This window comes from Chlamydotis macqueenii, chromosome 2, assembly GCF_036417535.1.
Source record: "Chlamydotis macqueenii isolate bChlMac1 chromosome 2, bChlMac1.mat, whole genome shotgun sequence".
NCBI lineage: Eukaryota > Metazoa > Chordata > Aves > Otidiformes > Otididae > Chlamydotis > Chlamydotis macqueenii.
Genome location: NC_141557.1, coordinates 36,977,696 through 36,990,316, shown reverse-complemented (window position 1 = coordinate 36,990,316; position 12,621 = coordinate 36,977,696). Strand labels below are relative to the sequence as shown.

The 12,621-nt window shown below is 41.9% G+C and overlaps 2 protein-coding genes across 6 annotated transcripts in view; one reads left to right on the top strand and one right to left on the bottom strand.

The window, feature by feature from the left end:
• The window catches only part of SCRN1 (secernin 1), a 41,759-nt gene extending 37,352 nt beyond the window's left edge, over positions 1-4,407 (top strand). For all 3 annotated transcript variants that reach the window (XM_086742598.1, XM_086742597.1, XM_086742596.1), the window contains exons 8-9: positions 1,848-2,007; positions 2,277-4,407. In XM_086742598.1, the coding sequence (XP_086598724.1) occupies positions 1,848-2,006 (159 nt within the window). In that variant the 3' untranslated portion in view covers position 2,007; positions 2,277-4,407. The remainder of the gene's footprint in view (positions 1-1,847; positions 2,008-2,276) is intronic.
• Positions 4,408-4,869: 462 nt separating this feature from the next.
• The window catches only part of WIPF3 (WAS/WASL interacting protein family member 3), a 35,919-nt gene continuing 28,167 nt past the window's right edge, over positions 4,870-12,621 (bottom strand). For all 3 annotated transcript variants that reach the window (XM_086742593.1, XM_086742594.1, XM_086742595.1), the window contains 4 exons: positions 10,372-11,127; positions 8,702-8,848; positions 7,916-8,017; positions 4,870-6,977 (listed from right to left, as the gene is read on the bottom strand). In XM_086742593.1, the coding sequence (XP_086598719.1) occupies positions 6,937-6,977; positions 7,916-8,017; positions 8,702-8,848; positions 10,372-11,127 (1,046 nt within the window). In that variant the 3' untranslated portion in view covers positions 4,870-6,936. The remainder of the gene's footprint in view (positions 6,978-7,915; positions 8,018-8,701; positions 8,849-10,371; positions 11,128-12,621) is intronic.

Genomic DNA, 12,621 nt, shown 5'->3' with positions numbered 1-12,621 from the left:
TTTTTTTTTTTTTTCTTTGTTATCCAGAGAGTGTTGCTCTGCTCCATACTTCTATAAAATGAAAAGTCAAACTGACAAGCTGATTAGCTTGATCAATCCCCATTGTGTTTATAGTCTTTTTAAATGATTATTGAACATTAGTGCAACCCAGTGTTAGAATTATATGATAGGATGATGGCAGGAAGGTTGTAATTTAAATTATATGCTGGATTAAGAACTACATAGTTTGAGGGGTGTTTTTTTTTTTGTCAAAGGAGTAATTTGCACATGACAGTTTTGCAAGTCTCAATGCACTTCTGTTAATTTGTAAGAATTAACTGAAAATGCCATGTGAGAAGGAAGGACGCTTTCCAATGCCATGCAAACAGGTACCTGAGGGCTGAAAACTTTCCAGTGTAAAAATCTAAAGTGTTGAATATCTCTTACGGGAATAAATTTCGGAATAAAAAAAGGCAGGAAGGGGATTATTCTGTACAGCTTTTCCAGCTGATTGAGATACAACTTTAACTGTCATAGTGCAAGTAGTTAAATAATTGTTCTTTGACATTTGCAATTACAACTACGGCAGTAAACTGGGTAACTGAATATAAGGAAGTAAAACAGAGGGAGAGATCACCAGGCATGCCAGTCATGCTGGTATTGGTATTTTGGGCAATTTCTGGAAGACCCACATAGTCATGTTGAACTTCCACAGAGGACTCGCTTTTCTGCAGTTTTCCTCTGTGTCTGTTTGCATAGGTCAGAGTCTTGCTAAGATCATAACAACATTCAGACTTATCCATTAATGATTAAGGAAGCCATGGTAACCTTTGCTAATACAAACTTTATTTAAATGCAGTTTTGGCTGGATGTAGTTTTTAATCCCTTAGAATGTTTTAATTTAACATCTTTGGCCTCTGTGGTAACATTGACTCAATGTGCAGCTGGCTCCCACAGCATTACGTGAGATGCTGATTTAGGGAAGACCTAGAAGAGGCATGTTAACATCTTGTGAACTCTTCCCTATTAAAGTCCTACAGTGTGATGCCAAAACTGGTGGCAGAAAAGGAAATATAGTTTTTAATCAGGCTTCATGCTGTAAAAACTGCCCATCTGAGAGCCTAAACCTTAGCTTAGGTGCTCTACTTTTTCTGCACAATGCTGGTATAAATCCTGGGAAGTTCAGAACCTTTGCTCATTCTAAATGCCTTTTTTTCTGGAATTGAATTTTGAAAGCTGCAAACAAAACAAACAGCACTTCTCAATTAAAAAAAAAAAAAGTAGACTTTAAATAATATGTGGATAAACAAAATGACACCTTGTTTAGGAGTGAATTTCCTGCCCAGAAACATGAAGAGCAGTAAGTCAGAATGGCACAGAAAGCTTTCCCTGGGATCTGGAGTCTTAATGCTGTTACATTACACATAATTTCAGATCTAATCATCATCTTGCAGGTGATGATCTGAGAGATACACATGTAGATACACATCTGTACAGTTCTGAGGCTTTCTAGTCTTCTCATATAGTTCTGTTTGCGGGTTTACAGCCTTAAGAAGTTGCTTTACCTCTTTCTCGTGTGTACAGGCCTTATACCATTTTCCTCTGTCCATCTTCCTCTCCATCTTCCTTCTCTGCTTTAAACTTAGCAACTCCTTCTTGTTTATTTTTATTAATACATAAAGTGTCCGGTGCTGTTCCTTTTAGCCTTTGGCCATCCAAAAAACTATTAACAGAAATACTTTGTACTTAAAAAGTTTTTTTTTTATTTTTAAAAATATTTGAAAAGATTTCCATAACAAAAGAGAACAGTAAAATTCTTTAACAAGCCTGTTTGCTGGTTAATTGAGTGTGGTTGTTTCATGCCTTAGGATAAAGGGCAGAAACTGATGAGAATTATGTTAGACCTTGAAAAACAAGGCTTGGAAGCAATGGAAGATATCCTTACTCGTACAGAGGTTCTGGATCCTGCTGAAGTAGTGGATCTTTTCTATGACTGTGTTGACACAGAACTAAAGTTCTTCAAATAAAGTAAGTAAACACTTCAGTTCTTTAGATACTGAGTTTCCGGTACGAGGTGTCAGTGAGTGTGAAATGTTGGATCTGATTCTGATCCTCCTCTTTCTCTTTTACACTAAGCTAAGGGTGTTCAGACTCTGGTCCAAAGCCACCTTTCTACCTCAGTACATCTGCTCAGATTGTCTCCAAAGTCCCTTTTCCCTATGCTACATTGCAGGCAAATTTTTTTCAATTTCACTGTTGCTTGGAACAGTTTTTAAACAAATTTTATCTCATTTCAGCTACGGTGGCTATTGTTAGCCTTTTCACTGGAAGACTGCAGAGTTCTTCAAGCCTTGAAAGGAGGTCTTCACACTTGTGAATTTGCAGGAAAAACATTTCTAGAGGAAAAAAATATTACTTGCTAGCTGTATCTGGTTAACAAATTGCTTTCCTTTGTCCAATCTTGTGGTGTTCCTGTTTGTGTATGTATATAGTGAAAGGAGGAAGTCATTGACTGGTCCAATTACTGTGTGCATGCTGGCTAATTTAGTACAGAATGTTTAAATATGTATGTTGGGCAACCAATTAAAGCAAAAGATTAACTTCATCAGGCTAACTGCCATATCATCATTGAAAGCAATCTGTTTTTTCCTCTATTGCTCAGCAATAGATTTGCAGCAAAGCTGACTTGCGTTTTTCTTGTCTTGCTAATTCATACAAAGAATGTTAGAGCTGAAATCCCAGTTTTGAGGGGCCAGGAAGGTAAGTCCTAGTTCTTGACCTTGCTGTACTGGCCTCATATGGGCATATCTGGTTGCAGTAACTCAGCATCTGACATTATGCCTGTGCAAATGATCAGAATTAGGTCTCCCAGGTTAAATTTTGCCTTCATTTGCACCCAACTTAAGGAAGCTTGTGTTTGTAATGCACCTGGCTGCTGCTGTAGTACTTGAGTACTAAAACGCAGAGCCAGCCTGGATGCCTAAGGCATCTACAGATAACCTGTTGGCTTGTAAGATGTAATTAATAAGGTGTCATATTTATATACAAGCTACAAATTTGGAATTTTTTGAGGGAATAGATACTGGACATTGATCAATACCTGACTATTCTCCATCTTTCTGCCTTTGTACTACTGAACAGTTCCTAGTAATCTCTGTGGTGAGCATACATGGCTGATGAATCCATTAAATACCAGTGAGTTACTGATGGGTGTGGCAATCCAACTGGTTCGGCTTAGAAATGGCTGTCTCTTGTTTCTTTACATTAAGTGCAGTTCTGCAGCATGCTTCTGTTCCTTGAGTGTCTTTCTTTCAGACAGACCTGCTTTTCATGTATTTCCTTCTTGTAGAAGTGCAATAGGACAAACACTTTAAGAATTAAACCAGTAGACACTGCTTCCTGTGTCATGTGAAGGTGGTTGGGGTTTTTTTAACTGGAGGTTTAGACAAGGAGTCCATTTCTTTAATACGTGGAAGTTAGAATGGTGAAGAACCACAGACTTCTGTATTGAGGAAATAAAAGCTCCTTACAAGGCAGCAACACCTCAACTTGAAACTGTAAGAGTTGTGCACTAGGGAAACAGCCATTGCCCTACTGGACACTGCATTCTCAGAATTTTTTTGAAAGAAATTGCTCTGTTCAGACTCATTACTTGCCTTATATGACAATTGGCAATTGGACAAGAAAACATTGTGCCTTTTCACTTACAGAAAGCAAACATGAAGATATTTTTCTCTTGTGGCCTACCTAATAATCTTCCCATTCACAATATATTCCTCCCATGCTCTCTATTACAGGAACAGCCCCATACCTAGGTATTCTGAAAATGGAGACAAGGGAAGAAGAAAATAAGCAAGTAAACACTAAAACTTACCTTCTATCTATGTAGCCAGAATAGGGACTGCAAGGGGCACACTTTATTTCAGAGATTATTGTGCTGGATGAAGCCAGGTGAAAGAGCAGAGTGCTTTTGCCAACTGTCCACAACTGAAGTAAATGGATTTCCCATTAAATCCACTTTTGGAATGAAAGGCTACTTTGAATTAAAATACTCCTAATCAGAGTACACTTAACACATACCATGTTGAACTTCAAAGGTGCTTCTATAAGCTATTGTTTGCTGAGCGCTTTACATCCTGATAGGAGTAGCTGTATATTTGTGAACAAGGGGAGAACAGGGATAAAATGATTGCCCTATCCAGAGGGCAGAAATTAGGATATAGCACTTCACATAGCTCTTTTGCACAACTCTGATCTCTAATCTTTGAGAGGGTGGAGGGAGACGTGTTACTGCTAAAAACATAATATATCATAATTTGCCTGTTTCTTAAAAAAAGAAACCAACATTTGCAATTATCTTGTGGGAATTTATGTCCTTATTTGGAACTGCTTTATGACAGAACTAATAAATTGTTTTGAGCACAGTGATCCAGGTAGTAATTTTCTAATAATATCTTGCTTTTGCTTCAGCTGTGTAGTGCATTTAAAAAATATATAGTGTGCTTGAGTGCAATCACTAGTCCTATAACTTAGAGAAACAAGAGCACATCTGTGGCCCTAAAATGTCCCATGGTCTTGAGCACAGCTGTGGCCACTGGGTGACAGCTGGTAAGATTCTCTGTATCTCCAGGTAATAGTGACTTGGGAAGCTTCAACAGATCTTGAACAACAATCCAGTATATATGGAAATAGCATTTCACCAATGCTTGCAAATATGCACAGGCTTTCTGATTTCATCCCTGAAGGATGATGTTTGCTTCTAAAATACCCCTACTCGTAATAAAAACAGAAGTAAATTTTTTTCTCATTTCAATATTTTCTGGCAGGTAGTCTAGCATTAAGTAGTTTGAAAATCCTTATGAAGATACTTATTACAGAGCAGTACACAAGTTCCAGAACAAACGAGGACCAACAATAAGTCAGCTTTAATAGTACTGTAACAAAATATTATTCAAAGCAGTATTAAACTTTTCCAGTTGTTTAAGATGCAATGTATATGCTGACCTCTGCTTATTACTATACTTATGCATATTTATCAAGTAACTAGAATAATGACAGTGACATGAAGTATTGGTCAAAGCATCACTATTTTTTTTCTTTTCACATGATGTACAGCCAAGTATCATAATAGACTAGAAAAATACTAAGAAAGCATCATTAGAGTCCTACAGTGAAAAGCTGCTTAGTTTTATACATCTTCACGCTTTGAGCATGTGTGGGAGTAGGGGTTACAGCATCACTAACTGAGCTGTTTCAAGAACAGAGAAAAGCAGAAGTATGTAAAGATGCAGTTACCTGTCTTTTCCAAATGGTTTTGTACAAAGGCGTAGCCATGGGGAAAGATCTTCACCTGTGATCTATAATATTATTACAGCTGCAGCTGAGGGGAATTACTGGCAATTATATACATTAATGCCAGAACTATAACCTGGCTGTTAGCACCAGGCTCGCCTGAGAACAGCAGTGCCCTTTTTCAAGCTGGTGAATCAACAGAACTGTTCAGGTTGGAAAAGACCTTTCGGATCATCAAGTCCAACCTAACACTGCCAGGTCCACCACTAAACCATGTCCCTAAGTGCCACATCTACAGGTCTTTCAAATACCTCCAGGGATGGTGACTCCCCCACTTCCCTGGGCAGCCTGCGCCAGTGTTTGACAACCCTTTTGCTGAAGACTTTCTTTTTCTAATATCCAATCTAAACCTCTCCTGGTGCAACTTGAGGCTGTTTCCTCTTTGTCCGATCACTTGTTACTTGGGAGAAGACAGTGACCACCCACCTTTGAGGTAGTTGTAGAGAGTGGTAAAGTCTCCCCTCAGCCTCCTTTTCTCCAGACTAAACAACCCCAATTCTCTCAGCCACTCCTCACAGGACTTGTTCTCCAGACCCTTCACCAGCTTTACTGTTTTTCTTTGGATGTGCTCCAGCACCTGTGATGCAAAGACCTTACCCTAGGCTGGATATTAAAAGCAGAAGCTCAAGTCTTGTCCACTGCTAGGTTACTTTTTTCAACCAACTCTTTTCAAGGGAGCAACCACTTTGGGGAGTGTTTGTTCCATGTGGTATATTTTGGACAATGAATCCTCACTGCTGCTACAGGTGAACAATAGTAGCTGAGGTTGCCTGTTTAAAATGTAGGTGTTGGACCCCTCATCCAAAGGCCTCCTAATTGCTAGGTAAAGACTGTCTGTCACACAAATGGTAAATATCCACTTTGCCATCAGGAAAAAACAGGACATGCACCCTTAACATACATACATACTTCATCTTCACACACACTTTTTTTTTTCCTTACAGTAGAACAACTTTATTTTCCTCCAGTTTGGAAAACTTTTGTCTTATTAAGTCCATGACCACCCTACCCAGCTGGGCTTCTTCAGACACTATCCTATAAGGATCTGTAATCACTAGGAGGCAGGCTCAACAGCAGCCACAGCTCCTTGTCATCTCCTTCCTCATCATGCTTGATCAGAAAAGGATTGTTGGCCCATCTGTTCATGAAAGTGACATTCTGCTGCGATCTAAGGATAGGCAGAGTAAAAGAAGTGAAGAAACATCAAAGGCAGCATGTTAGTTTAAAATTATGATGGAAGGGGGAAAATGAACTACAGGCACGTAATGCAAAAAGTATTTTGAGGTAACATCTGTCAGCATAACAAGAAAGAGAATTGTTTCACCACTACAAAGAATTTAAATTTTATGCTGCTTTCCTTAAAAAATATCCACCTATATACAATAATTTAAAAGCCTGTACTAACTACATCCTGTAGTATGTAGGCCAGTCTAAAAAGTATCATTTATACCACTTTTCCAGTTGATAGAAATGTTAACATTGCAGCACTTGCAATTTAAATACAATCTTTGTCACTGTAATGGAGACCCCTTCTGTTTTATGTATTATCTTATCTTGACGTTGTTCTTTTTTAATACAAATCCAGAGAGCATCAGAAGACTCTTCTCATCTCACATGTGTTCTTAATGGAGGATTTTTAGAGGGATCTGTAAATAGAACAGGTTTAATCAGAGGAGACAGACAGATACATTTTTGGATATGTATTTTGGATGCTGTTCTACAGCATGGATGCTGCATTTAACTCCTACCCTTGAACTGATAGACGTATATTGCGCATGCTCTGTAGCCCTTCAGTAAAGTCTTTGATCAGATCATACAGCAGATGATTTAGACTGACTGAGGCTCCTATGAAAAGTCCCACAAAGTACTTTGGCATGGAAATAAAAAAAAACTTAATGAAAAGTTGGAGATAAATAGTTGATCTAATAATACAGAAAGACTGGGTTTTATAAAAAGCAGAATATGGGCATGAGATCTTTCAGCACCTTCAGCTACCAGTTTTCAAAGCTGGATAGGTGAACTTCTGCTCCTACAACAGTGCCCCGATACCAAGTTTTAAGTTAAGGGAGGGGGAAAAAAAGAAAAAAAGAAAAAAAAAAAAAAAAAGGTTCAGTCATTCATTACTTTCCTGACAAGGTTCAGGTACAAAGTCTCTCTGTTATTCAGATGTGTAAAACAGCATGCATAGGATTTAAATCAAAACACATGATGGAAAACAGTGATCAAGTCACCTTTCTCTTGTGATTTCCCAAGTTCATGAACAAAAAACCCAACTCAGTAGCTGCCTAAGTCTGTTATGTGACATCACTACTTCTAGTATCAGGGGCTCTGCAAGTTCACCAATCTAAAGAACACAGACTGCATGTCAAGCCACATAATTTTATTTTTAGCTACTAAGACTTTAATAAAGTGCTTTTCATTGTATCTTTGGTCCCTGTTGCCACTGTAACAAATCCTATTCCTCTCTGTGCCTATGCTAGCAGCCCAGTTCTTCACATTAATGCTGGCTTCTGTTCTTCAGCTTCACTCCCTGTTTTTAATTCTATTGGGTAATTATCAGATCTTCTCATGTTTACACACTTACCTCTGGCTATCTTGCTGGGATATATTTTCTGAAATGGCTTGAATTCATCAGGTGGGGGGAAATCTTCCACAGCATGGAAAGTAAATTTAGATTCAAAGTCATCTGGCAAGTTTCAGGGAAATAAACATTAGTCACTGTTAGAGAGAGACTTTAAAAAAAAAAAAAAAGCCACAAGTAATTTCAATTTAAAATGCTGACTTGTTTTCCCGGAACTGATAGCGGCTCATTTCATATAAACAATCTTGATGAGTACTTCTGTGAGCCATCCAAGTTTTCTGTCTTAATTGCAAACACAGCCTGCTACTAACTGAAGTTAAGCTTCTGGCTGCTGTTCCAGTGTTCTGCATTGATGATATTGTGGTAACAGAGGTATTCCTAGGTGGTTTTCAAGCCATTTAGCTGTAAGCAAAAATGAATGGCCAATTCATCAGACCACAAAAATAATTCTTAGCAGTCTTCGCTCTATAGGATTGAAGCTACTAAATGTCCATGAACTGGTTTCAAGAATAGTAATACAAGTACACCAAAGCAACTTTTCACAATCTTAAATAATTTTGCAAGTAGTGCATGCTTTTCTTGTCTTTTGGGTGATTCAAAACCTTTGTGAAAAAGCCTTAATTTTCTGTCATTGTTTAAGGCTGCACAAAAATGTTTCAGTGGGTCTCGTCATACTGCTCTATTACTGTTGTGAGAAAGTCTCAAATGAGTTTGAGGTCTGAGACACACACAGGTTTTAATACCAAAATAATTTACTATGGCTAAGAGATCTAATTTAGGTGATGTTACCAATGATGTGCATATTTCCATTTTTAAGTGGTGGGTAGGGGTCATGAGCTGTAGCCCAGGCTGAGACTCCAGACTTGCTCGTAAGTTCAGTTGTTGGTGATCTTGCTGGCGGCTGTGGAGGAGTGACTAGCTTCCCAGCACCGGTTCCTTAAAAACAAGCAACACATAAACATCATAATGACTTAACAAACCCCACAGCAAGCTTTACACAGAAGTAGGAGTGCAATATTTAGGGCAAGTTTACCATGCTATCGTAGTGTAACTTCATAGCTGCTCTCTGTCAAGCCTGACCACAGATTTATAGCATTAAGTATTAAATTTAAGTCTCTATTGGAATTGGTTGGTGCTTGCTATTTCAAGTTCTAGGGAAAGTCTGACATTCTGAAGTACGGTTTTGTTGCAGTCTGGAGGGGGAGACTATCCTTCCACTTTCACAAGAACAAGCATTTTTTTTTTCGAAAAAAAAAAAAAAACAAACACAAACCAACCACTAGATGGTATCTCTAAAAGAAAATAATTTTCTAACACTTCAGCAGCTATGCAGTGGAATTACCATTATTCTTGTGCATTTCACTTAGGAGTTGTAAGGCCTTCAAAGTTTCTATCTTCTGAGCAGACCTACCACAGGAACCGTGGTAGGGGGAAAGAAGCCCACAGCCTCCAAGTTAGCAGCCTCTCAAAGCTGCTTCTCCCCCAAGGTAAGCAAGAGAAAGGCAGGCTAATTTTATGGAAACCTCAAAAGTTGAACCACCATCAGAAACAGGCATCCTGATAAAGTAACAGTTCATCAGACAGTTCCTGAGCAGCATTAATCACCATCATGAAGCACCTGATCTGCTGTACTTACATGGCCTTTCCCATGGCTGTCAAAGGGAACCAGTAATCTTTCTCTTGACATGTGGCTGCTAAAATACAGGGTACAGAACATTCTCTTCAGATGTTCCTTATTAAGCAGCTGTCTCATTTTCTCAAACCCACACAGATCTAGGCTAGGGGTTTTTTTATTACCTTCATTACATCAGAGAAGTCTGAAAAAAGTTCCTTCTACCATCTGCTGAGGAAACACTAGCCAATATCCCTGCTTCCCAAGTAGTCAGAGAAGTCTTTGGCCCTTCCACCTTGACTGCAGGAGGCACTGGCTGCTCCTCTTCACTGAAAAGCAGAGGGCTGCAGCCATATTTGCCTTTGCTCATCTGCGGCTGTAGCTACACCATCTTTGTTTTATTCTCTCCTGTAACATTTCCCACCCATTGCCGATACTGCACGGGTACAGCAGCAGCAGAACATCGTGGGTAGGCTGACACTCAAACAGCCGCAGACCTGGCTGCCCTACCTGAGACTGTTCAGAGACTGCTTCTGAGCTCAGTCATGGTGCTGCTGGAGACACACCAATGCCAACATGAAAGGATGAAGCAGCCCAGCAGTCCTAAAACACGGCTTCCCAGAATCGCGGATTAAACTATATGGCGTGCATGCCCAGCGCCAAGAAGAGCCCAACGTCTCACGTGTAATGCGACCTACACGTATTCCTCCCAGATGATGGACCTCACCTCCCTGCTACGTGTGCTCTTCATCCTCACCCCTCCAAGCTCTCCAGCCACCAGTGCAATTGCCCTCACTAGCCAAAGGCAGGGGGAAAAAAGCCTCCTTTCTTTGAATGCTGCTCTCACCTGGGCCTCGGCCGGGTCTCTTCTTCCTGATCTCCGCCGCGGGCTGGGGGAGGCCGGGGGTGGGAGGAAGCGGCAGCGACTGAATATTGCTGGGCTTATGGAGCTGTGACAGCAGGTGGGGAGACTTGGGGGGCAGCGGAGGGGGCACATCAGCGCTGCCCAGAGCGCTGTGAAAGGCTGGGGAGGGTGGAAAGGAGAGTCTGTTTGGGGTCAGGGGGTGCGCGTGTGGCGGAGGAGGGGGAGGAGGGGGGGGGGGACAGTCTCTTCCTTCAGTCGGAGAGGAGGCGGCAGCAGAGAAATCGGTTGTCCTGCCCGGAAACCCGCAGGGGGGCACAAGGGGCAGGGGAGGAGGAGGAGGAGGAGGGGGCGGTGGTATGGGGTGCGAAGCGCCTGCTTGAAACTTGTTGGGTTTGTCAGCCTGAGGAGGGGGGAGTGGGGGCGGAGGAGCGGCGGAGGGGGAGACCCCTTTGGGAGGGCGCTCGGCTGGAGGGGGGAGAGGGGGAGGAGGAGGGAAAGCCAGGGAAGGTTTGCTGGAAGCAGGAGGCGGTGGAGGCGGGGCGGGCAGGCTGGGCCGGCCGGGCCCGGGGCCAGCTGCGGGTCGGGAGGCGCTGGCAGGTTCCGGTGGGACGGCTGCCCGGGGGCTTTCGGCCGGGAGCGAGGGGCTGCCGCTCCCCTTGGCAGCGCTGCCGCTGCTCGCTGGCGCCGAGGGCTTGGGAGCCGCTGCTCGCACTCCGGGAAGCTGCCCGGGCCGCCCAGCTGCAAAAGAGGTACGGCACACATCACAGCAGGAGTTCACACCCGCTCATCGGGCAGAAACAGTGCAAAAAGCAAACTCTTCGTCTTCCCCTCCCCAGTGGTTACTCTCAGTAACTAAAGTATTTCTCCCGGAACATCCCATGTCCATCAGGTTGTCCCTGGGGTAATGGGTTTGGGAGGTGATGTATTCCTGTGGGCACCAGGGACTGTGGTTAGCTGCATGGCAACCCAGAGACCCTGCTCCCCTCCCTGGGCCTCCCTTTCTGCAAAATCAAACAGTTTAAGGGGAGGGTGCTTTTCACAGAGGCCTGGGGTCCCTCGTCCGCCTAGCGCAGGCTGCCGAACGCGGATGAGCCGTCTGCTTGGAGGAATGGAGAGTTCCAGTGAACAGGCCTCAGAGAGCACTAGTAGATTGACATGCATCAACATGCATCCTTGCAGTTAAGTACTTGCTTAAGATTAAAAAATTTGCACAAACATTACATAAATCTGAATTGGATAAAAGAGGAGTTTAACTCGGATAAAAGCCGAGTTCTTAAAGGTAGTGCCTCAAAGGCCTTCCGGAAGGCACAGGTTCAAATGTTGCACTGTCAACAGCAAATTCTCAAAGACTCTGCCTTACAAAATGTATTTTCCTGAGTAAATGTCAAGGATTTTTCACAAAGCAAGATGTCAAAAAAGGCATCTCATTCTATAGCCATATAGTCTGACAGGCACGGTCACAGTTCTAAGAACAACTCAAAGCAGCTACAGCAGCTGAAGCTGTGTGAGGAAGCCCAGTCACAAGTAGCGCTGCACCTCTTGGGCTTGCCTTCCAGGGAAAAAAAAGCCACAGGTAGCACCAAGTTCTGTCTTTCCCTGAAAATGCCTGCTTTGCTCTGTGCTGCCTGAGCAAGCGCACCAGCTGCCCAACAGCGCCAGAGGTCACGGCCGCTGACTCAAAGTCAGCTCTCCTTGATGCCGGCACTTCTTGAGGCAAAAGCAGCAGCAGGGATCCCATGGATGCCTTCCTCCTGCCTTTGTGAAGCAACAATAACCTTCTTTTTCAGGTTAATAAATTACCTTTCTGGATCAAAATCCAGAGGGCAGAAATCTTAAATATAAATCCTTAGAGTAACACACAAACCTGTAACACCACAGAAATACATGCTAATGAAAGGAAGGAAATATTACTTCTTTGCCATTTGTGCTGAAGTTGGTAAACTTAAATTTCAGTACTCTGTTCAAGGCACAATTAAAAGTTTTCATTAAACTAATGTAAAAAAAAATCTCCATTAAAATTCTGTACAATCTATTCAATCTCTTTCTTACCCAGTGTAGAGATAGCTTATTATTGACATTTTAAGGAATAAGGCACCTGAGATCTAGAAAGATTATTTCAAGCACATTACTAATTGACCCTCCAATGGTCACAAGATGAATTAAGGGTTCATAATAAAAATCAATCCCTAAAGCTAACCTCAAGGTACTTTCATCCCAAACTGCAGTTCCCCC